At 36.6% G+C, this 25,126-nt stretch overlaps 2 protein-coding genes across 3 annotated transcripts in view; one reads left to right on the plus strand and one right to left on the minus strand.

Annotated features, from left to right (window-relative positions):
* Nucleotides 1–12,313, plus strand: part of LOC127860094 (uncharacterized) — a 64,324-nt gene extending 52,011 nt beyond the window's left edge. For both annotated transcript variants that reach the window (XM_052397898.1, XM_052397899.1), the window contains 2 exons: nucleotides 10,127–10,271; nucleotides 10,801–12,313. In XM_052397898.1, coding sequence (XP_052253858.1) covers nucleotides 10,127–10,271; nucleotides 10,801–10,967 — 312 coding nt within the window. In that variant the 3' untranslated portion in view covers nucleotides 10,968–12,313. The remainder of the gene's footprint in view (nucleotides 1–10,126; nucleotides 10,272–10,800) is intronic.
* Nucleotides 12,314–19,844: 7,531 nt separating this feature from the next.
* Nucleotides 19,845–23,296, minus strand: LOC127860818 (uncharacterized). The gene is made up of 5 exons (XM_052399108.1): nucleotides 23,219–23,296; nucleotides 22,846–22,965; nucleotides 21,371–21,430; nucleotides 20,231–20,348; nucleotides 19,845–20,017 (listed from the first exon to the last, which is right to left on the minus strand). The coding sequence occupies exons 1-5, from the start codon at nucleotides 23,255–23,257 to the stop codon at nucleotides 19,845–19,847; spliced, it is 510 nt and encodes a 169-aa protein (XP_052255068.1). The 5' UTR covers nucleotides 23,258–23,296.
* Between the last annotated feature and the right edge of the window lie 1,830 nt (nucleotides 23,297–25,126).

Below are 25,126 nucleotides of genomic sequence, written 5' to 3' on the forward strand. Positions count from 1 at the left end.
GCCCAAAATACATGATAATACATTCTAACTTAATATTAGATCATATCAGAATTGTGTCTAGAACATAATCATAAAATTACATACGGGTTGTGTTATTGTTTTGCACATGTCAGTCGGTCCGTCTGTCGGTCCTTCCACCAAATGGTTTCCGGATGATAACTCAAGAACACTTAGGCCTAGCATCATGAAACTTCATATGATCACTGATCATGACTGGCAGATGACCCCTATTGATTTTCAGGTCACTAGGTCAAAGGTCAAGGTCACAATGACTTGAAGCATTAAAATGGTTTCTAACGTATTCACAAAATGGCGGCCACTACAACCGAACGCCCATTTGGGGGGCATGTGTGTTTTACAAACAGCCCTTGTTTAGATCTTAACATAGTATTGGTTACAACATATCTACACATAGGAAAACACATGCACAAACAACAACACAAACAAAGCAGATGTATAAATAAATCCAAAGTATTTTATTTAGTTATTTCTAATTTTCAATAGATGATACACATATATACTTAACTTTTTAGCTCACCTGATTGCTCAGGTAAGCTTTTGTGATCGGTCTTTGTCCGTCGTCTGTCTGTCCCTCCACATTTGTTCGTAAACACTATAGAGGCCATTTTCTTGTCCGATCTTGATGAAACTTGGTCAGAAGCTTTGTCCCAATGATACCTCGGTCGAGTTAAAAACCGGGTCATGCCTAGTCAAAAACAAGGTCACTAGATCAAAAAAGGAAAACCTTGTAAACACTGTAGAAGTCACATTTCATGACCAATCTGCATGTAACTTTGTGAAAATGGTTGTCTTAATGATATGTTGGTTTAGTTCAAAAGTGGTACCGGTCCGTTGAAAACATGGCCGCCAGTGGGCGGGGCAGTTTTCCTTATTTGGCTATAGAGAAACCTTGTGAACACTCTAGAGGGCACATTTCTTGTCTGATCTTCATGAAACTTGGTTAGAAGATTTGTCTTAATGATACCTCGATTGAGTTAGAAAAACTAGGTCACTAGGTTAAAAAAAAAGAAACACCTTGTAAACACTGTAGAAGTCACATTTCATGCCCAATCTTCATGTAACTTTGTCAAAATGTTTGTCTTAATGATATATTGGTTGAGTTCAAAAGTGGTTCTGGTCCGTTGTAAAACATGGTCGCCAGTGGGCGGGACGGTTTTCCTTATTTGGCTGTAGAGAAACCTTGTGAATACTCAAAGAGTCACAATGATTGTTTGTCAGAACATTTGTTTTCTAGATATTCGAAAATGGTTCTGGTCCAGGGGGGTGGTGGCGCATTTTCCTTATATTTATATAGTAAAAAAGCTTGTGAACACTCTAGAAGTCACATTTTTTGCCCAATCATCATTAAACTTGGTGAAAACACTGGTTTTAAACTTGGTGAAAACATTGTTTTTATTTATATCTCAGATCAGTTCGAAAATGGTCCCGATCGATCTAAAAACATGGCCGCCAGGAGGGGTGGGGCAGTTTTTTTTTAACAACTTAGGACTATAGAGAAACCTTGTGAACACTCTTGAAGTCACATTTTTTGCCTAATAAATGTGAAACTTCGTCAAAACATTGGTTTAATTGAGATCTCTGACAAGTTGGAAAATTGCTCAAATCGGTGAAAAAACACACTTTTTAGCTCACATTATTGCTCAGGTGAGGTTTGAGGATCTGTCTTTGTCCGCCGTCAGTCAGTCCACATTTGGTTTGTAAACACTCTAGCATTCACATTTCTCAAGCATTCTTTATCAAAATTGCTGAGAAGCTATATGGCCACAAGATATCAGTCAAGTTTGATAATGAGCAAAATCGCATAATAATTGCCACAATTATTTTCCTTAGATTGTCAAAATGTTCATGATATTATGCAATATCCTTGTAAACACTCTAGAGGTCACAATTTGTTTCAGATTGTATGAATCTTGGTCATAATATTTATTTCTGTAAGCATAGTTTGATGTTTGGTCATGAGGAGTCAAAATGTAGGTTACCAGGTCAAATCTTACAAAAACCTCGTAAATATGCCATACACCAGAGTTTTGGTTCAATAATGATGAAACTTGATCATGATGTTTGTCTGGAAAATGTCTAGGTCAAGTTTGACGTTTGGTAATGTGGGGACAAAATCTAGGTCATGGGGTCTAATCTTACAAAAACCTTGTGAACACATTAGAGGCCATAGTTTTGGTCCAATTATGATGATACGTGACCAGGATTATTTTCTTGATCATATCTAGGCAAAGTTTGACTTTTGGGACATGTGCGGTCAAAATCTTGGTCACAAGGTCCAAATCTTCCAAAAGCCTGGTAAACACATGTAGAATTAGCATTACTTTCAAATGTTAACATGCAAAAAAACATTCAAATAGACAGTACTCGATCAGAATTAGGCTAATCATATGCTCACACTGCAAAAGCCAACAGAAGAGAACCAATCTTGTATGCTCTAGAGTACTGAATTTTCAACTAAGCAATGAACAAGGCCTTGTAAAAAAAGGTGAGCGAACTAGGGCGATCTTGGCCCTCTTGTTAAAAATAGTTTCATCATTAGAGCTCATTAAGTTATAAAAATTCAGCAGTGAATCGCCAGAACAATATTGTACCAGCTTTTAAAATAATTTAACCGTATTTCATTGTATTAAGTACATTTGAGAAAGCATGATGTTCGCAATCCAGATATGGAACTTCGTTTGTAGAACAATTATTACATATTCTGTTTTCTTTTTGTACATTTGTGTGTCTACCCAATTCGATTTGTATGCTCCCGAAATAAAATTTCGGCGGAGCATATAGTTGCCAGTTTGTCCTTCCTTACTTCTTTCCGTCACACTTTTGTTACCGTTTCTCATAGCGCCTTCAATACGTTACCAATCTTTTTCATATTGGGCATTTAGGTACCTTGCATGGACCTCTACCTTTTGATGAGGTTTAGGGACACTGGGGTCAAGGTCAAGGTCACCCAGGCTAATAATAGATTTTCCTTCACGATTTTGTAACAGTTTCTAATAGTGCCTTCAATACTTTACCAATCTCTTACATATTTGCAATGTAGGTACCTTGCATGGACCTCTACCTTTTGATGAGGTTTGAGTTCAATGGGGTCAAGGTAAAGGCTAATAATAGATTTGTTTAGGTGGTTTTTAACACATAGATTGACAAAGCGCATCATCGGGGAGCATCCATCAGTTTCACTGATATTCTTGTTAATTTTTGGTTTGCAGCTAGGAATTTCGAAAGTGCAATCTGATATTTTGGTGTTAAATCAATGATAAGTACTTTTCTGTGTTAAGTAGGCTTTTGTAATGTTTATAATGATGACATCGACTCGAGTTTGAAACGTTGTCGTGCCATTTTTGCGTGCAACAATCAAAAACGCGTTGCTTAAAAGATGATATAAACATGTTTTTATGACCAACATCTTGGCTTATCCAAGTATACCCAAATCCCTATGTGAACAACAAATCTCCTATTTTTTTCGATGCCCAGCAGATTCGCCGAGCGTCATTAGTGATTTTAACAGTAAATAGCAATTTCGCAGATAACATGTGCGGGCATTTGTAAAAGGTTACACAAATAACTAATACAATTTGTAAAATAATTTACACACAGTGGATGTCGTCCACATTCGCCCAACACAATACAACACAATACAATATGTTTTTTATAAAGTTTCATAATTTTTTTACAAAAAGTGGTGTGAACAGTTTCGATTGTTTGTACGTACTCGTATCCCCATATTTGGGATCCGTTGCAGAGAATGGGTTTGACCATTGAATAAACAATGTTGAACATTTCGAGAGGTTGGAAGTAACCAAATGGCTTTTGAAAGTTATTTATTGAGAATATAGCCTTTTGTGCTTGGGCAGCTAGCTTATTAGTCCCCTACCGGTTTCACCGGAGGGGACTTATGGTTTTTTATCCGTCAGTCCGTCACACTTTTGGATCCTGCGATTACTCTAAAAGTTCTTAATATTTTTATGAAACTTGGAATATGGATAGATGGCAATATGGACATTCATTATGCACGTCATTTCCTTTTGTTCGTACGTCAAAAATTGTGGTTGCTATGGCAACAAATAGACTAGAAATACTGCTGAAAATGGTGTTTTTTTCTGGATCCTGCGATAACTCTAAAAGTTCTTAATATTTTTTCATGGAACTTGGAATATGGATAGATGGCAATATGGACCATATGCACGTCATTTCATTTTGTTCCTACGTCAAAAATTGTGGTTGCTATGGCAACAAATAGGCTAGAAATACTGCTGAAAAAGGTGTTTTTTCTGGATCCTGCGATAACTTTAAAAGTTCTGAAAATTTTTCATGAAACTTGAAACATTGGTTGATGGCAATATGGACATTATGCACGTCATTCCATTTTGTTCCTACGTCAAAATTTCTGGTTGCTATGGCAACAAATAGACTAGAAATACTGCTGAAAATGGTGGTTTTCTGTATCCTGCGATAACTTTTAAAGTTCTTAATATTTTTTCATGAAACTTGGAACATGGATAGATGGCAATATGGACATTATGCACGTCATTCCATTTTGTTCCTACGTCTAAATTTCTGGTTGCTATGGCAACAAATAGACTACAAATAATGCTTAAAATGGTGTTTTTCTGGATCCTGCGATAACTTTAAAAGTTCTTTATATTTTTTCATGAAAATTGGAACATGGATAGATGGCAATATGGACATTATGCACGTCATTTCATTTTGTTCCTACGTCAAAAATTCTGATTGCTATGGCAGAAGATAAAAAAATATTCTGACAATGGGGGAATTTCTGACAATGGTGGAGCCGGTAGGGGACTTTTATTGCTTGGCAATAGTCTTCTTAAGTGATAATTTCCATGATAATGAAGGGGTAAAAATAAGGCCCATATACTTGTATACTGGTGTTGTTTTGACTTTTATGCCCGGTAAATACCAACGCTCGGTGCTTTTTAATACTCCACTATTACGAAATACAATTATCTTGGTGTTATTGAGATGGGTTATGGAGGTTTCGGTAAATGACAAGTTCGGTAAATTGATTTATAGAGTAAAAGCCGTGGAGGTTTCGGTAAATTGATTTTATAGAGGAGGTATACCTACAACGAGGTGTTAATGACACCTATTATCGGCTTACAATAACATTAGGGGCATTTATTTGCAAACTGTGAATTAATTTTGATGTACATTAATTGAGTTGTTTGGCACTAATTAATTTATCGGTTTAAATGTACGGACTTGATTTTATCAAATTAGAGATGTTTGCAAAGTTTTATTATTAATTATCCAGGCTTGCAACCTATAAATATTCTAATCGATGGAGGTAAATTATATATTAAGGTCATGGTCATTTTGTATTTTATATATGTTTTTAAACAAGTAGTTGATAAAAACCTTAATTAAAGCGTATCAGTTAAAAAAATATAATAATGTGGCTCTTACAAGAGGTGGCCTCCACGTGGCAAGAGCTGGGATACATATTCATTATGTTGGCAAACTACCTCATGTTTATATAATGGTTAAGTTTCGGTGGTTTAAAATACTAAGATCAAATATGTTTGTCTCGTATATAAATAAATTTCTCGCTTCTTTTTCCTAGTTATCAGTTAAATTTTATATATTGTTTTTTCTTGTGTTTTTCTCAACCAGAAACCAGAAAGAAATAATAAAACATATAAATAAATATAAAATTCAACATGAAATCATTTTTATTAAATCATATTTTACAAGAAACTTTTTAAAATAGCATTAAACTTAATTGAAGAGCTTACGTTGATTCCGCCATAAATCATTATTTCTAATTACTATTATGTTACTATTATGTTATTTAAATAAAAGCACCAATTTAAAAAACAAACAACAGTATTGCGTTATTTAAATCGTAAAATTAACCAAAAATTTCCTAACAGAATTCGTTTTTCAGAGGTTGCATTTTCATTTCCCTTAATTCTTTACCTTAGGCATAGCATTAATTACTCTACTCAAAATTAATCCACAGTTTGCAAATAAATGCCCCTAATGTTATTGTAAGCCGATAATAGGTGTCATTAACACCTCGTTGTAGGTATACCTCCTCTATAAAATCAATTTACCGAAACCTCCACAGCTTTTACTCTATAAATCAATTTACCGAACTTGTCATTTACCGAAACCTCCAGCACCCATTGAGATTTACTTCCATTTCTGTGTTTTGACATAATAATTCAAATTAATTTGTTCTTGTAATTTGTATTTTGTTTCCGCGCAATTTGTGATATCGTCAGCGAACATTAAACAAATGATGTCGGGAATATCATTGGTGACAAAAATACCCGGACCACAGTTTTCACGCAGAAAGGTAGATAACTCGTCAATTAAAAGGGCAAATATTGTCGAACTTGTTTTATCTCCTTGTCTGGTGCCGATGTTACAAGAGAACCAATTGGTAACAGCGTGCCCAACTGATTCTGTGTTATAATCATCCGAGCATGTATATTTCTTTTGCACTTTTACACAGGATTTTAAGTTCTTATACATAGCTTTTAGAACATTCAGAAATTTACCATGTACGCCTTTTCTTTCAAAACATTTAAACAATTTAAAATGGTTATTGAATCAAACGCTTTTTTGAAATCAACATATAAACAATATTTTCCGCCTTTCTTTTTCGATAGGTATTTTTGTATCATAGCTTGGAGGCAAAAAATGTTGTCAGCTGTAGAGTACAAACGAGCATTAATTATTTCAGAAGATACTTTGTACATTGTGTTTGTAACAGAAATGCCTCTGTACTTTCCAGGGTCATGAGTTGTTCCCGATTTATAAATTAGACATTATACTGGTTCTCCACGAATTTGGAAAATTCCTTGAATCGAGAATTTTGTTAAAAAGTTACATAGATACGGTGTTATTTCGTTCGATGTTTACTTATAAAATTCCGCTGGAATACCATAAACACCACAACTTTTGTTGTTTGTCAATTTAGACAATGACCGTTCGACTTCTTGAACGGTAAATGGTTCATTAGGTTCATATGCTGATACATCAATAAGTTCTGTATATTCAGAATTGTCAATTTCCACAGCATTTGTATCAAAGAGTAGTTTACTAAAATGTGTATACCATTCATCAGCCGTAATATTTAAATTTATACACGGTTTAGAATTAGTACGTTTGATTTTCTTCCAGAACATAGTCGCATTGTTTCTTACGTCATACAGTTGTTTTCTTTCATTACGCTGAAAGTCTAAAGCTTGTTTTTACAGATAGATTTAAATTCGTTTCTTAATTTTTTTATATTCACGCAAATGAGCTGCTAAATTTGTTAGTCTAAATTGACGGAGCGCCGCTTTTTCTCGTCGCACTCAGAATCCCATCACTCGGGCTGCGCTGCGTTAATGCGGAGTGATAGTACGTGCATTTGCTTTCCAGCTGTTGCATATAATAATGTGATTTGTTTGATTACTTCGTTAATATCAATATTAATATAATTTGTAATTATTGCGCTGTTTGAGGGCGCTCTTATATGTGGATACAAAGCCATGCATTCTAAAATCACGCCATTATAATCGTGTTAACGGTTTCGTGGTACTTGAGTTATTACATGTTTTGGGCGTTGTTGATGGTACAACGGATTTCTATGCAATTCTTTAGAACATGATATAGGGAAATGATCGGAGTCATCTTTATCTAATACTCTGAAATCTTACAAATGCGTATTCAAAAGTTCTAGTGACGCTTTCATGTAGTCAACTACGCGTGAACCGTCATTTGAGAAACATGTAAATTCGCCATATTTATCGGATTCAAATCGGCCATTAACAATATGGATATCAAAAATGCAACATAGATTTGCTAGAGAGCGGCCAAAGTTATTCGCACTTTTATCTTTATTTTGCCTAGGTATTTCGTATGTACTACCTAGTCGATTTCACCGTAGATATATTCTAAATTATCACATGGTATAAAATCGATATAATCTTTTGTCCTGCTATTGAAATCACATGACAAAAACAAAGACGCGTCGAGATAATCGAACCTATTTTTTTTTAGGTCATTATACATTTTGGTAAATCCGTTAGAATATTCAGAATACTCAGTATTGTTATCAATGGTCGATCCTTCGTGAGAAACATAGGTACAGTACATAATAACATCCTTCATGTAATAACATTTGGAAAAACAAAAGTGAATTACAACACAATCAACAAAATCTTTATATACCCTTGATAAGTGATTCTAACTTATTGTGTATAAAGACACTAATGCCACCACGATTCCGTAAGGTATTTGGTTTACATTTTCTGACGTAATCATTACAAGTTAATCCATCTAAAAAAAATAATTCACCTGGAATGTTGCTCCATGTTTGACACAGTCAAGTTTATTATGACTATTAAAGGCCTGTAAATAAGATCTTATTTCTTTATTGTACTGATGTTTGTTTAAGCCGGCAATGTTTCACGTGAATATACTGCAGTGCTCGCAAGTGTTTATGTGTTGGATTTGGCCCGATTCTTATGCGATGATTGATTGGCTCGAAGTGTCGTCATCCTCAGAGAAGTCCAAACGATAAGCGGAAAGATCGTCGGTGACCAATGGATCGGTAACGGATGGTCCGCGTGGTATTTCGCTTTGGTGGTCAGCGAATCGTCGTTTTTCAGAGCTGTTATTGTTATAGTTAAACCCACGTGGATTATGTGCACGTGGTTGAAAACTCCTGCGTGAAGCTATGCGTTCAACACTTTGTGTATTGTCATTAAATTTGGAGATATCGTTGTTTATGTAACGTTTATCGAATCTTATGGATGCGTCGTTGCTGTTTTTTCGCTGAATGATCATCCGTTGCCTAACTTGTGTCGCTTGACTCGATCAGAAAAGTCTTGCTGCACAGAAATAGGTGAGTTTGATTTCAAGGTAGTTTTTGCTTTGTTGAAAATAAATTCACAGTCTTTGAATCTGGTAAAACGAGCAATAATTGAACATTCTGTTTTATTGCGAGATTTCACTCTGTGTGCCCTATCGGTGTTTACATTGTCTGCTTGATCACCAAGTCCTAGCCTGTTTTTTCCTCAGTTTTTGTTCTGTAGTAGCCCACTGTTCATTGATAGCTCCTGGTATGCCATAAAATTAAAGGTTATTGCGTCGTGATTGGTTGTCAGTAATGTCCAGTTTTTGTTGCATGGCAGTAACTTGTTGTTTTTGAATCAATATTTATAATATCAGTCAAGACTTTATGGTGTTGCTTGTTCATGTCGTTCCTTATTGTCGAAAGCAGTTCTAGAATTTCGAGACTGTTGACTGACCTGTTTTCGTCCCTCGTGGTCGGGTTCGATTCTTGTGACCATTCTTGGGAATTTGTATGGGAGACGAGCGGAGTCGCATACATTGATATACGTCTCTGTTTTGGGTCAAACGCTGTTCGATGGGTGTTCTGAGACAGAGCGTCAATTGCGGGAGTCGCTCCATCTAGAGACTCCAGAGCCGCATCTTTGTTGGAATGCTGTGTTTTGCGTCTAGTTCCGGTTTCTTTGGGGGTTCCGGGTTGGATTCCACATAACCACATGTGAGAATTATGGCGGCAATGGACGTGGCATGGCGAAAAATGGTTAAAATCTTACATTTAGCACCTTCAGAAATCACAAGCTTGTTAATCCGACACAAAGTTTTATTGGGTTGGCTAAAAACAACCAATACGCACTCTCTAAAGAACAATATTTATCCCCATATTCTTAAAATTTAATGAAATGCACGAAGCTTCAAAAATACGTCCATGCTTATCAAGGGACACAACTCGCGAATGCATGTGTGTTTGGGCATGGGTGCGTCTAATCATCTCCGGACTCAACCTGTGTCATTCATCTTGCAATTAAAAAAAATCCCACAACATTTAATGTTCACCATCATAAGACCATGTGTTGCATAATTGGAAAAGTCTGGTCAAAATAAAAACTAAGATCAAATGTCCAATGTGTGTAAATAAGCATTTGTCTGGACTGTAAGTAAGCAATTCTAATGCAAAATGTATGGAGAGGGTGTGTCAAAGGTCAACAATGCGCATGTTGCAGCTTATAACATTTTTGAAAATGGGCATGATATATTGCTGGCAGGGATCATGTACTTTCAATTGATTGTTTCATAGAAGCGTGATATACCACGGGGACCAGTGAAGCCTGCGCCCAACGCCCTGCACATCACTGAGACTATAGATGTGCGACCTGTAATTCCACCCCAGGCGGACCCCTACCCAGCATTCCTCCGCACTGCCTCCCACACCTCTAGTGCAAGTAAGGGCTGGCAATAGCTGCATGTCAGCGCATGTAGTCAAATAGCTCCTTTGAGAACACATTTTCATGCCTAAGGATCGAATTATCGGGGGATATTGTTTTTGGCCTGCCTGTATGTCATTGTATGTGTCTGTCTGTCATTGTATGTGTAAGTCTGTCCCAAAACTTTAACCTTGGTCATAACTTTTGCAATATTGATAACAACTTGATATTTGGCATGCATGTGCATCTCATGGAGCTGCACATTTTGAGTGGTGAAAGTTCAAGGTCATCCTTCAAGGTCAAATGACAAATATATGGCTTCAAAGCGGCGCATTAAGGGTCATTGTGTTTCACATACACAGCTCTTGTTGATCATTGTTGCAGTAGTTTCTTTCATATATGTTTTCAAATATTTTGGTGTGAAATTATTTAAAACTTAAGTATCTCAGTTAGCTTTCCAAGTATGCATTCATCCTAAAGGGCACTACTGTCTTGACCACAAATTAGAATGTTGTTTCCATGCCTCACACATACATGTATTTTCTAGACACCAGTTTCCAATATGGAGCTGTTATGGAGCGTAACCCCAACATGCAGTACGACCAGACACGGAACAGGGCAACCTATGGAGACAGGAGTCAGGAAGACAGGGGCCAGGGCAGGGAGCACACGTTCACGAGGAGGGAGCCCACATTCCCCTCATCTTACCAGTAGCAGGGGTTTGCAGCCCCAAACACCAGCTACTATCAACACTGAGATCAGGGTCCGTGATCATATTCACATACTAACTGGGAAAGCAATATCTTCGTTGAACATTAATATTTGTGGATTTCCATATAGTCCTTTCAATTATGAAATCAAATGTCCAACAAAAGTTCACAAACAAAGTCTTATATGAGACTTATATAAACAAAATATATAAAAAAATCAAACAAAAATGACATATTTTATGCAATTTTATGTCAACTAAAATATAAGCCTCGTGCTAGCAAAAAATCAGATAAGGTGTAAAGTGTCGTCCCTAATTAGCCTGTGTATCATCTGGGATGACATATTGCTTAAGCATTAAGCCCAGTTGTTTTGATAACGAGACTTGTCTATGAATCTATGTATATTTAGCATGAAGAATATTAATTCAACTGCTTTGTTTCAAACATGCTTATTTTTTTCTTCCTTTCTATTGACAATGTCCATTAAAATATGTTTTTATTGGGAATGAAGGCATAAGGAAGATTCGTAGCCAGGAAATTTGAAAAAAAAAATACTTTCTTTAGCCTTAATTACTCGGAAGTCATACAATATTGTTGAGGAATATGTGCCCAATTCTAGCACACAACTGTAGGTACCTTGGACTAAAACAGTTGAATTACAGTTAAAGAATAAATATTTATGCCCCCCTTCAAAGAAGAGGGAGTATATTGTTTTGCACGTCTTTCGGTCAGTCCGTCCACCAGATGCTTTCCGGATGATAACTCAAGAACGCTTATGCCTAGGATCATGAAACTTCATAGGTTCATTGATCATGACTGGCTGATGACCCCTATTGATTTTGAGGTCACTAGGTCAAAGGTCAAGGTCAACGTGACTCGAACTAGAAAAATGGTTTCCGGATGATAACTCAAGAATGCTTATGCCTAGGATCATGAAACTTCATAGGTACATGGATAATAACTGGCAGATGACCCCTATTGATTTTCAGGTCAGTAGGTCAAAGGTCAAGTTCACAATGACTCGAAATAGTAAAATGGTTTCTGGATGATAACTCAAGAATGCTTATGCCTAGGATCATGAAACTTCATAGGTACATTGATCATAACTGGCAGACGACCCCTATTAATTTTCAGGTCAGTAGGTCAAAGGTCAAGGTCACAGTGACTCGCAACAGTAAAATGGTTTTCTGATGATAACTCAAGAATAATTAGGCCTAGGATCATGAAACTGCATGCATGTTTTAGAAACAGCCCTTGTTTAATTACATGTTATTTAGTAAATGCTGGTGGTTATGGATGTTGTACACTATCTTCTACGTCTATGTCTCATTAAAAAATGTACAAATGGAATTTGTAAGTTTTAAATAGTTTCAATCTCATTGTTTCTACATGTATATTGATTTCCACAATAATTTCGCGAATCATCGACTTTGTACGTCAATCATTGTATATATAATCAAACAGAGAGCCCGTTGAACAGTGTTCTTGACTGACTGCACAGGACAACTATTTGGTCCATTTAGATGCCCATTTTCTTATCCTTGTTGGTATGTCTTGGTTACCACGGACAGAAGTTATTTTGCGTGAAGCCTCCGTCCATGTAGCAGAAATGCATTTTCTTTAGAAGTTGTGCTTCACGGATTGTTCGAATTTATGGGCCTTGATAATAAACTTTATTTGATATTTAGTATACGCTGTCTTCCAGGATGTTCCGCTTTTTAAACAAACATAATGTTCTTAGGCTATAAATTATATTTCTGTAGTATTTGATGACTGTTTATCCCCTTTTCTAGAATCGTGTTGTTTACGGACTGAGGCGCAGTACTGTAAGTGAAACATAATGCCAGAAATCATTGATATACTTTTGTATCGAAAAGCATTGTGCTAAAATGTGCCATTTACAATTCGCAATGAGATTTTTAATGACCCTCGTCATGCGAAAATGGGTCTTATTACATATGCGCCCATCATATTTATAGCCCACTCAGCCTGCGCATCTCTCAGTCTGGTCAGGTGAAACATAATGAGACCATAACATATTGAGTGATTTTATAGCGAACAGCATCGCCTCTGACCAGACTGCGCAAATGCACATGTTGGGTTTAAGATACAGTGGCCGAAACGCACAAGACCCATTTTCGCATGACGTGGCTATGAAAGTGTGATTTAAATGTGTCGAAAGAAAACTGCGTTTAAATAAAATATTAACATAGGATACATTTCGATAATGAAGAAATATACTCATAATAAGGCATGTGAGGACACATGATTTGCACTTCCGTAGTATAATTTGTATATACTTACATTTATGTGTGGTTTGACAATAATAACACACATTTCATGCGGTGAATATGCAACTTACAATTGAAAAAACAACACAATAGTTAAACTTTTGTTTAATTTATTTATTTAGGAACGTAAATTGCAAACTTTAGTTCAAAGTCAGCATTTACGCCGACTACCTTTTTAAAAGAAATTTCTTGTTATATTTAGTTGTTTTAAATATTCGGTTTTAGCGATTATAAAGCATTTTTTTTAGGTTGTCTATAGTATACCTGTAGTAATTGGTGAACTCATGTTCAACGTTTTATAAATTGAGAACTGTGAATATAAACAAGCTTAACCTTTTACTATTGCGTTGTTAGCACCCGTAAATACAAAAGATCACCGCTATCTTTTGAGAACAAAAGAACGTTTCCCAGAAATATCAAATTTAACCCCGCTGTAGAAGCATGAACGAGGTTACGAAACAGATAATTCTTGTTATATTTAATTGTTTTTAGCTCATCTATTTTTTGAAAAAAAATTATGAGCTATTGTCATCACCTTGGCGTCGGCGTCGGCGTCCGGTTAAGTTTTGCGTTTAGGTCCACTTTTCTCAGAAAGTATCAATGCTATTGCATTCAAACTTGGTACACTTACTTACTTTCATGAGGGGACTGGGCAGGCAAAGTTAGATAACTCTGGCGTGCATTTTGACTGAATTATGTGCCCTTTTTATACTTAGAAAATTGAAAATTTTGGTTAAGTTTTGCGTTTAGGTCCACTTTTTTCAGAAAGTATCAATGCTATTGCATTCAAACTTGGTACACTTACTTACTATCATGAGGGGACTGGGCAGGCAAAGTTAGATAACTCTGGCGTGCATTTTGACAGAATTATGTGCCCTTTTTATACTTAGAAAATTGAAAATTTTGGTTAAGTTTTGTGTTAAGGTCCATTTTATTCCTTGAGTATCAAAGCTATTGCTTTCATACTTGCAACACTTACTAACTACCGTAAGGGGACTGTGCAGGCAAAGTTATGTAACTCTGACTGGCATTTGGACGGAATTATGGGCCCTTTATACTTAGAAAATTGAAAGTTTGGTTAAGTTTTGTGTTTTGGTCCACTTTACCCCTAAAGTATCATAGATATTGCTTTCATACTTGGAACACTCGCAAACTATCATAAGGGTACAGTAAAAGGACAAGTTGCATAACTCTGGATGTCATTTTTACGGAATTATGGCCCTTTTTTGACTTAGTAACTTTGAATATATGGTTAAATTTTGTGTTTCGATCCACTTTACTTCTTAAGTATCAAGGCTATTGCTTTCAAACTTCAAATACTTTCATGCTATCATGAGGTTACTGTACCTGGCAAGTTGAATTTTACCTTGACCTTTGAATGACCTTGACTCTCAAGGTCAAATTATTAAATTTCTCTAAAATTGCCATAACTTCTTTATTTATGATTAGATTTGATTGATACTTTGACAAAACTACTCTTACCTGACATACCACAATAGACTCCACCCAAACCATCGCCCGTGCCCCCCCCCCCCAACCCCCCCCCCTTTTTTTTTTTAAGATCATCTCACAAATGACCACCACACCCTCACACTATACCCCCATTGAAAATGAGAGTCCCTTCACCTTTAAAAAGAAAATAGATGAGCGGTCTGCACCCGCAAGGCGGTGCTCTTGTTTATATTCGGTTTTAGCGATTATGAAGCATTTTTGTTGTATATCGTATCCCTTAAGTTATTGTTTAACTCATGTTCAACGTTTTATAAATGGAGAATATAACCAAGCGTAACCGTATACTATTGGGTTATTTTTCCGAATCTATTAATAACCTCAGATTATGAATGACCTGTACCACGTCATTATGACGCAGTAGATAGTGGACGATTTAATCATTCATAAACAATCTCTTCCGCGACACGTATAATACAAACATTGTTTATTGATTCTTTTCTATATAAGCGTTATTAAACTATGGTAGGTCAATAATAGATTCTTAATGTGTTTTCAACAATACCATGATAAATATTATTTTTGATAAATTAAACAAGCATTATTCCTCCATTTTGACCAATTTGTTAAGCATAAGCGCGATGATTTCTGATACTGTTAATAATCGAGCCAACTAGCAATGCCCGACACATCACTGAAGGTTTGTTCGGAGAACGCGCGTATAAATATTTAAAGTATGTACGGAAACTTCGCGTATGGCCGGTTGACTTATATGTTTATGTTTTAATTTCACTTTCATTCTTCTTTTGTTTTTAGCTCATCTATTTTTTGAAAAAAAATTATGAGCTATTGTCATTACCTTGGCGTCGGCGTCGGCGTTGGCGTCGGCGTCCGGTTAAGTTTTGCGTTTAGGTCCACTTTTCTCAGAAAGTATTCATGCTATTGCATTCAAACTTGGTACACTTACTTACTATCATGAGGGGACTGGGCAGGCAAAGTTAGATAACTCTGGCGTGCATTTTGACAGAATTATGTGCCCTTTTTATACTTAAAAAATTGAAAATTTTGGTTAAGTTTTGCGTTTAGTTCCACTTTTCTCAGTAAGTATCAATGCTATTGCATTCAAACTTGGTACACTTACTTACTATCATGAGGGGACTGGGCAGGCAAAGTTAGATAACTCTGGCATGCATTTTGACAGAATTATGTGCCCTTTTTATACTTAGAAAATTGACAATTTTGGTTAAGTTTTGTGTTTAGGTCCATTTTATTCCTTAAGCATCAAAGCTATTGCTTTCATACTTGCAACACTTACTAACTATCATAAGGGGACTGTGCAGGCAAAGTAATGTAACTCTGACTGGCATTTTGACAGAATTATGTGCCCTTTTTATACTTAGAAAATTGAAAATTTGATTAAGTTTTGTGTTTAGGTCCACTTTATTTCTACAGTATCAAAGCTATTGCTTTCATACTTGCAAGATTTATGAACTATCATAAGGGGACGGTGCAGGCAAAGTTATGTAACTCTGACTGGCATTTGGACGGAATTATGGGCCCTTTATACTTAGAAAATTGAAAATTTGGTTAAGATTTATGTTTTGGTCCACTTTACCCCTAAAGTATCATAGATATTGCTTTCATACTTGGAACACTCACAAACTATCATAAGGGTACAGTAAAAGGACAAGTTGCATAACTCTGGTTGTCATTGTTACGGAATTATGGCCCTTTTTTGACTTTTAATATATGGTTAAATTTTGTGTTTCGATCCACTCGAAGTATCAAGGCTATTGCTTTCAAACTTCAAATACTTACATGCTATCATGAGGTTACTGTACCTGGCAACTTGAATTTTACTTTGACCTTTGAATGACCTTGACTCTCAAGGTCAAATTATTAAATTTTGCTAAAATTGCCATAACTTCTTTATTTATGATTAGATTTGATTGATACTTTGATGAAACTACTCTTACCTGACATACCACAATAGACTTCACCCAAACCATCCCCCGTGCCCTCCCCCCCTCCCCCCTCCCTAATTTTTTTTTTTTTTTTTTTTTTTTAAGATCATCTCACAAATGACCACCACACCCTCACACTATACCCCCACCCCACCCCCCCCACCCCACCCCCCCCCCAATTTTTTTTTTTGATTTTTTTTTTAAGATCATCTCACAAATTATCACCACACCCTCACACTATACCCCCCCCCCATTTTTTTTTTAAACGGTTATGTTTGAAATACCGTCCAACCATCGCACCCAAACCCCCCCCCCCCCCATTTTTTTTTCTCGCTTTTTTGGAAGATAATGTAATAAATGTCCACAACCCCACACTATACACCCCTCTTCACTCCACTCCTCCCTCCTTTGTGATTGAAAATGAGAGTCCCTTCACCTTTAAAAAGAAAATAGATGAGCGGTCTGCACCCGCAAGGCGGTGCTCTTGTTATGTTTTGTATTTATATATATATCTAATACACATACCTGTAATAATGTAAATTAAGCCGCAAAAACTCCGCGTAACATCCCGTTCTACGTGTGATGCAGCTAAGAACTGCATGGGGAAGACATTCGGTATATTTGACCACATTCATTAAACTCTTTACCTTTCACCAACTCCAACCACAATTAACGCCGTATATCTTTGTAAAGATAGTTCTTGTTTGCCCTATTTCCGCATTGGCCCTAGTCAATTTCCTGAATTTAAGGTGTATGGCGTAACAAAACTTGTTTTTTTGACTCCAGAAGCTAAAATGTAAGTGTAAATGGTCAATATTCTAGTACTTTCACTTGTTTTCAGTAATTCGAAACTGAGGTACATGGATATAAGTCAACATTCTGCACATACTCAGTGAGAAGTAAGGACATGTGGTCATAATATACTAAATAGTTTTCCTATATAATTCAATGTAAAAGCGACAACTTCAAGCGAAAATAAATGCAACATTTTGCACACAGAGACCCCCGTAACCATACCTTTTCTTAAAGGCCATTCTAAGCGGAATCGATTTATGCAATAAAAAAGATATGTCATGTTTAAACCAAAAAAGAACTTGACACTAATCAAAATCGACTGTTTTTGCAACTTTTGTTCGGCCTTTTTTAGTGGAATGTAACCTTTTTCAGTGCAAGATTTTACTATAGTCTTTAAGTTTATCATGTTTCAAGGATACAGTAGTGAACACCAACAGAGGGGGTAATCACGTGATAGTCGTGACGGTTAGTTTTCGCCGTTTTATACCCTTTATTAGTTCTGTTTATTTTTTAAATGACGCTCACTTTCCAGCCATATCAGTAAACAGTAAACAGGTGATAAGCGTTTTTTTTCTTATTTAAGTTCGCTTTATATCTCGACTTTACTCCCCGCAAATTGTCTTAGTGGAGCGCTAAGAAATTTCGAACCGAGTAAAGTCGAGATATAGAGCGAATATTACTATGCAATATAAGCCAGTAACTGTCTTCCTATTATGACTGGAAAGTGAACGGAATAAATATTAATATTACAAGTAATACAGGGTATAAAACGACGAAAAATACCTGCCTCGGCATGGACGTCGCCATCTTGTTTGTCACGTGATTACCCCCTCTGACCAATTCATGCCCTACCGTTATCTCCGAAAGATAAAACCCGAACAACAGTTTAAAGTGTAAATCGTGCCTTCCTGTCAACTTTGATATTTTTTAGAGAGTACAGCCCTACATGAAACAACGAAACGATTATTTCCTACATGAAACAACGAAACGATTATTTATACTAAAGAGAAATTACATAAAAGCGAACGTGTCGTCTCTCATTAGTCTGTGCGGACTGCACAGTTCAATCTGAGATGGTACTTTATGCACATATATGTAGCCCAGATAAACTTTCCATTGTGATTGTTCTACTCTGATTGATACTTTTGTCAAGAGGCTAGATTCGTCTTAATCCGATGCCATATTGATATTAATGACAGCATACGCCGATTTCAGTGTGCATATTCATGTACATGATTGATGCCTTCTGTGCTATTATAATTTGATTTTGACGGTGTTTGTTTCACCGTACTCATTTGGAATCCAACACTTCTTATCAAATTCATCGCTAGCCATCAAATCGCTCCAAAGTGACTCCAAGTTTAATAAGTGCTTTTGGTATAATACTAGCTTACGGCAAAATAAGACAAAACCCAAAAGGCTAATTGCAATATTGTGTTGTCAATTAACCCATTTATGCTTAGCGTCTAGAAAAAAGGCTTTGGCAAACAGCGTAGACCCAAATGAGACGCCGCATGATCTGGGTCTGCGCTGTTTGCTTGAAGGAATTTCTGTAAGAAATATTCTAAATATAGCAATAATATAGAAATAAATATACTAGACATCCCTAATTTTGGATATAAATTGATCCAATTTAGAAGGATGGGAGAGTTCACCAGGCATATATGGGTTAAGGAATCGCGTTTGATCTGGAATAGGACATAACCAGCATCGATCTGTATTTATATGAACATATGTATAGGAGTATAACTTCTAAAGAACATAGAAGTGCCAACAAAAGTATTGCTATGCTGACGCTTTATTAGAAGAAAGTAGAATACATCAACTGTAAATATATTATTATAATAAATCATGGTGACATCGAACTAAGCAATTCATTGACAGAAAATTTGTACACTTTTACTATTTGAATAAGTATATACTTTCTGATGTTAAAATGCCCACGTATTAAAAACTTAATTGCCGCATACAGTTCAAATAAAATAATGTATGTAAATATGCATGTACAGTGTGTAAGCAGAAAGGCTAAGGAAGACTGTTCGTCATGTCTGTTGTTGGTACGGTCTTTATATACAAGTTATCTTTAGCACAATATAGGGCGGCTTAGATTGGGAAGAATATATATATTATATTTTAAAATGTCATTTACGCAGATTTAAGCGTGTATTCTCTGATGTACAAATACTGTAAAACTTATAAATTTGGTTAAATAAACATTTACTTTTGAGATTATCAGTACGAAATGTTGTTTACGAAATCTAGAGCACGTGCAAATGTGTCAGCATAACGTTTTAAGATGCAATTTGGAAAGTAAAACCGTAACTATGTGTGTGTGTTGGCTACCGTCGAGGTCATCGGTAGTCTACACTCGCAGCTTGTCGTTTACGGACCAGGAGGAGCAGGTGAACCGAACCCAACAGGGGCATCCAGACATAGCTTTTTGTCCGACCGGCCTCCCTCGAATATGCAGGGAACGGTTTCGTTGTTGTACTTCCAGCCGCGAGGGGTTTCACACAGGCAGTACTTGTCGCGACACTCGATTGGGAGGCGGAAAACTACAACGGGCGAGGCATGGTCAGGGGTGATAACCCCAAAAAATGGTTAGGGTAAGGGTTAGGGGTCGGGTCAGGATTAGGGTTGGGTTTAGGCTAACCCAAACCCTAACCCGACCCCTAACACTAACCCTAACCCTAACCGTCTAACCCCCCCCCCCCCCCTTGCGCAATACCATACCATGCCTCGCCCGTTGTAGTTTTCCGCCTCCCCACTCGATTTCATTTCCTGCTTTTCCACAACAGTCGTACGTGTGACATTTGATGCCCGCCTTTCGGTCGCATGCGTTTGAAGAGCGTTCACCGTTCTCTTCGCATATACCGCCAAACGGGACTAAGAGAAAACATGTGGCATTAAATAAAAATCATAGGTCAATAGGACGTTTAAAGAAATTTGATTTAACACATACAACTATTACGAAACGATCCAGGCTATGGAACAAATAAGGAACTTGTCGGCAAAAACTAAGCTGACCTCTATAAATTACATTCTTAATAACATGATATATTAAACATCAGTATTTGCATGAAACTTCCATCGGTGCATAAAATAGACCGGCGTTGTGCTTACATTCTGATTCCAGGTGTTTGTTTGTTCATATATATCCGGAACAGGGTCTTATAATTGTTATATCGAGGAGCTAATTTAATCAACAGACGAGGAGCTAATTTAATCATCAGACGAGCGAATAATAAGGTATTTCATTAGCGCTTCCGGTAGCATAAATCTAACAGTAATGAAAGGTCAATTGAGTCAAAAAGGTGTCAGTTTCTGGTAAAGTAAAGTGAAGTAATAATAAATAAATACATTTAATATCTCTTGTGTGTGCTTTATATTTAAACATGTACTTTAAGAATTGTGTAATTATTTCAGGCATTTCCTTATCAAAAGACCTTCTGTTCGTATGGCAGATAAGTTAGATTAATAAAAATAAGGGCAAATAATAAGGTATTTCACTATTATGAACAAACAGCTATAAGTGGTCAACACCGTCAAAGTAGTATCAGTTTTTGTTGTGTATGTGAAGAAAAGCAATACTTAAATCAATCGAGTTTTTATTTCTGTAAATGTATACATTAATTTCGAAGGCTTACGACATGTGTAATATTTCGTTTAAGCATCATAGTGTTAACCCTTTCAGTGTTGGAACCGAATTTTGAAGGCCTTTGCAAACAGTTTGGATCCAGATGAGACGACACAGAACGTGGCGTCTCATCAGGATCCCAACTGTTTGCTATTCTGATAGTATTCTTTAAAAAAAATCGAAGAAAATGCTACTTTTAGGAATTAAACAGACGACAGTTTAGCAGATGACAAATTTCCCACATGCAAAGGGTTAAACACATGACACTGACTGGCGGTGGCCCACGCTCCAGTTGCGTCGCACGACTGTCCCACCCCACAGTCTTCAGTACCTTAAAATAAGTATACACCAGAGTTATCAAGAGCTAAATCATAACGCATAGTGATGTAAACTAGAATTATAAAACAGTTGTTACTGTTGCGGCAGCGTAGTGGATACGGTGTCTTCCGGGCGTTCAAGAGGTCTCGCGTTAGATCCCCATCTCGTGAACGTTTTTTGGATTTCCCTGTATGACATTACACCGATATGCAATACAAAAAGTCAACATATTGCAAATGTCTATAGCACAACAGTTTTACGGGGTGGGTGGGGCACGTCTTCCGTCCCATTTTAGTCCCGAGAATGCGTATTTGCGCAAGTCATTTTTGCGTAAAGTAAACACCGGTTATGCGATTTCATACACTGAGCCAACGTACAGTAAACACCGGTTATGTGATTTCATATAATGAGCCAACGTAAAGTAAACACCGGTTATGTGATTTCATATTCTGAGCCAACGTAAAGTAAACACCGGTTATGTGATTTCATATACTGAGCCAACGTGAAGCAAACACCGGTTATGTGATTTCATAAACTGAGCCAACGTAAAGTAAACACCGGTTATGTGATTTCATATTCTCAGCCCTCGTGAAGTAAACACCGGTTAAGTGATTTCATATACTGAGCCAACGTAAAGTGAACACCGGTTATGTGATTTCATATACTGAGCCAACGTAAAGTAAACACCGGTTATGTGATGTCATATGGTAAGCAAAACAGACAAACTTACGCGCATATACAATTTGACTTTGTGTAACATATCATCTTGCGTAATAACTATGTAATATTAGAAATATGTCTGATCAAAGGTGTTTGAATCCTGTTCTGCGACAATTGGAAAGAAGAAAGCGGTTACAAAAGTTCATTATCGGTTTTGTAAAACATTAAACAAATCGCTGTAACGCACAATATGTGATGGTCTGGGTTACAGTATTTCACAATATAAAATGAAAAACAAAAAGTGACACAGCATTCGAAGGGATGTGACTGAGACATAATCACCAAGTAAACGGGAAAAGCGTGATACTTATCCCATTTATGCTTAGCGTCTAGAAAAAAGGCTTTGGCAAAGGGCGTAGACCCAGATAAGACGCCGCATGATGCGGCGTTTCATCAGGGTCTGCGCTGTTTGCTTAAAGAAATTTCTGTAAGAAATATTCTAAATATAGAAATAAATATACTAGACATCACTTATTTTAGAAATAAATTGATCCAATTTCAAAGAATGGGAGAGTCCATTAGGCATAAATGGGCTATAGTTTGCGAGAGGATTGAACTATGGCCTTTAACAGTATGCATATCACCAGCTTTAGGATGCGCATCCAGACATTGATAATTGCTTAGACCTGCATACAACGAAAGAAAATATGTTCTATATGATTGCATTTCAAGATATCACACGATACAATAAAAAATCTTATTACTCACAACATTGGATAGGGCCATCTTTTGGAATTTCACCGAACGGGCAGAAGCATTCTCCGACCGACAGGCAGTCCATGCCTGGTTCACAGCAGACTTGTCCGGTAACGGCTGAACAATCGGGACCTGGGCACACACACATCAGAAGCATCGTTAAATGTGCTTTTCAAAACATATTTGACAGAATCCATTCAGGTAACATAACCCCAAACCGGAACTCCTGTTTTTAGGGTTACACGCAGTCAGTTTGATACTTAGCACACATTGTTGAGTGCATGCTGCCTAGGATTTGTAAAATACATTGCAAATGGTTAGTTTTGGTATCAACTTGAAGGTATATTTGTAAGCAATAAGAAAATAAGCCATTTTTGTGCCCTACTTTTTGTGTTGATGGTTCCCGGCTTTGAAAGTAGGTCATACTATTTGAGCCCAAAATGGTTGTCCGCACAGCTGTCAAAACCGGTTTGCCTATTCTAAGGTAAATATTTTCAGTTAGCACGCATAGAATTGAATGACATGCATTTTTTCAAAAGATTATGCATTTATCTGTCCAATGATGTTTGATGATATAGTGGGTATGCGCTTGATCATGGTAAAAATTGATATCGAACTTCAACTATTTTATATGTAATATAGAAGGAAATAAATTGCGAATGCGTAACCTTCAGAAGAAACGAACTCAATATTATAACGTTATTTTATGAAAAACTTTTTATTACAATTGTATTGTCAAGCCACTTATTTGTGATCACACTATTTAATTAAGTTTCGCTTTTTTACAAATGGTACTTTGTTTTCGTTCTTAGACGACGGTCTACATGTTTTGTATAATTGAAAGCAGAAGCCCGGGTTCCCTTCCCCAAAACCAGTCATACTAGTCCTTATAGTACTTCAAATTGATATTGAAAATTACTGAATTTAACCCATTTATGCCTAGCGTTTAGAAAAAAGGCCTTGGCAAACAGCGTAGACCCAGATGAGACGCCGCATGATGGGTTAATCAAAACAGTAATATCGGTATATTTCAAGTTGGTTTGGGCCTGTTGAGGTTATTACGGCAGCTCTAAGAGATGAGCGTTATCGAGTACATAACGTTTTCTCGAAGAGCAAATTTACTTGTCTGTATTTGACGCGTTAACTCATTTATGCCCAGTGGACTCTCCCATCCTTCTTAATTGGATCAATTTATTTCCAAAATAATTTATATATTTAGAACATTTCTTACAGAAATTCCTGTAAGCAAACAGGAGAAATGCTCTTCTATTAAAATAAATAATGCGGCGTCTCATCTGGGTCTGCGCTGTTTGTTCAAACGATAGAAATAAATATAATATACATCCCTAATTTTGGAAATAAATTGATCCAATTTTGAAGGACGGGAGAGACCACTAGGCATACATGGGTAAAGAAGGTTCTTACAGTCATTATTATGCACTTGACAGCTGTATATTGACGGTGCGAAAACAACTCACTTGATACAATAGGCGTATTGTATTGTTTTTGTAAATACATTATGATTGGAGAGAAAGATAAATTGTGTCGTGTTCTGCGAAAACTGGGCTTAATGCATGTGCGTAAAGTGTCATCCCAGATTAGCCTGTGTAGTCCACAAAGTGTCGTCCCTGATTAGCCTGTGTGGACTGCATAGGCTTATCTGGGATGACACTTTACGCATATACATTAAGCCCAGTTTTCTCAGAACACGACTCAATTGTTATACGTACAACACTTGGGAAACGTTCCGTCGTATGTACATTTGCATTTCCTGGTGTTGTCATCGTAATAAGCCTTGTTCGGATGTTTGCAATCATGACTTTGAATTAAATGTAAATCATTTACTTGAATTAATTAACTACAATAATTGGTAGTCATCTAGTAAAAGTTATCAGCAACGAAGGGTGTATTTGCCAATGATGTTCATGTCGATGTATTTTACAGCTGCTGATGTCTCACTGTTTATGGATTACTTTCTTAAATTCCTAAACTATTTTCTTTAATGATAGGGTTATGTAGTTTATCTTTTCTGCGTTTATTACAATGTTTAAAAATGCATTGAAATGATTTCTAAAAAATGCATAATGTAGCCTAGTGAAACATACAATCGGTATCCTGAGAGCTTGATTCAGAACTGCTGCCGCCCTCCTCCTTAATGTTGATGACGATTTTATATTTTGGATCATTGGAATCGTTATCACGGGAACTTGATTTAGTATCGGAATCGGTCTTCTTTGAACATTTTTCGGACCTGCATCCGTTTCCCGCGGATTCGGTTTCGGAATCGGTCTCA

The sequence above is a fragment of the Dreissena polymorpha genome, chromosome 15 (genome assembly GCF_020536995.1).
Source record: "Dreissena polymorpha isolate Duluth1 chromosome 15, UMN_Dpol_1.0, whole genome shotgun sequence".
Lineage (NCBI taxonomy): Eukaryota > Metazoa > Mollusca > Bivalvia > Myida > Dreissenidae > Dreissena > Dreissena polymorpha.

Bases quoted from the DNA above. Each gene is read 5' to 3' on its own strand.
- LOC127860818 (XM_052399108.1), bottom strand. From the start codon at position 23,257: ATGACCTACTTTCAAAGCCGGGAACCATCAACACAAAAA. The intron at 21,431-22,845 runs GTGAGTAATAAG...ACTTATTTTAAG, and splicing joins AGATGGCCCTATCCAATGTT to GTACTGAAGACTGTGGGGTG. The intron at 20,018-20,230 runs GTGGGGAGGCGG...CGCCCGTTGTAG, and splicing joins AAAGCAGGAAATGAAATCGA to TTTTCCGCCTCCCAATCGAG.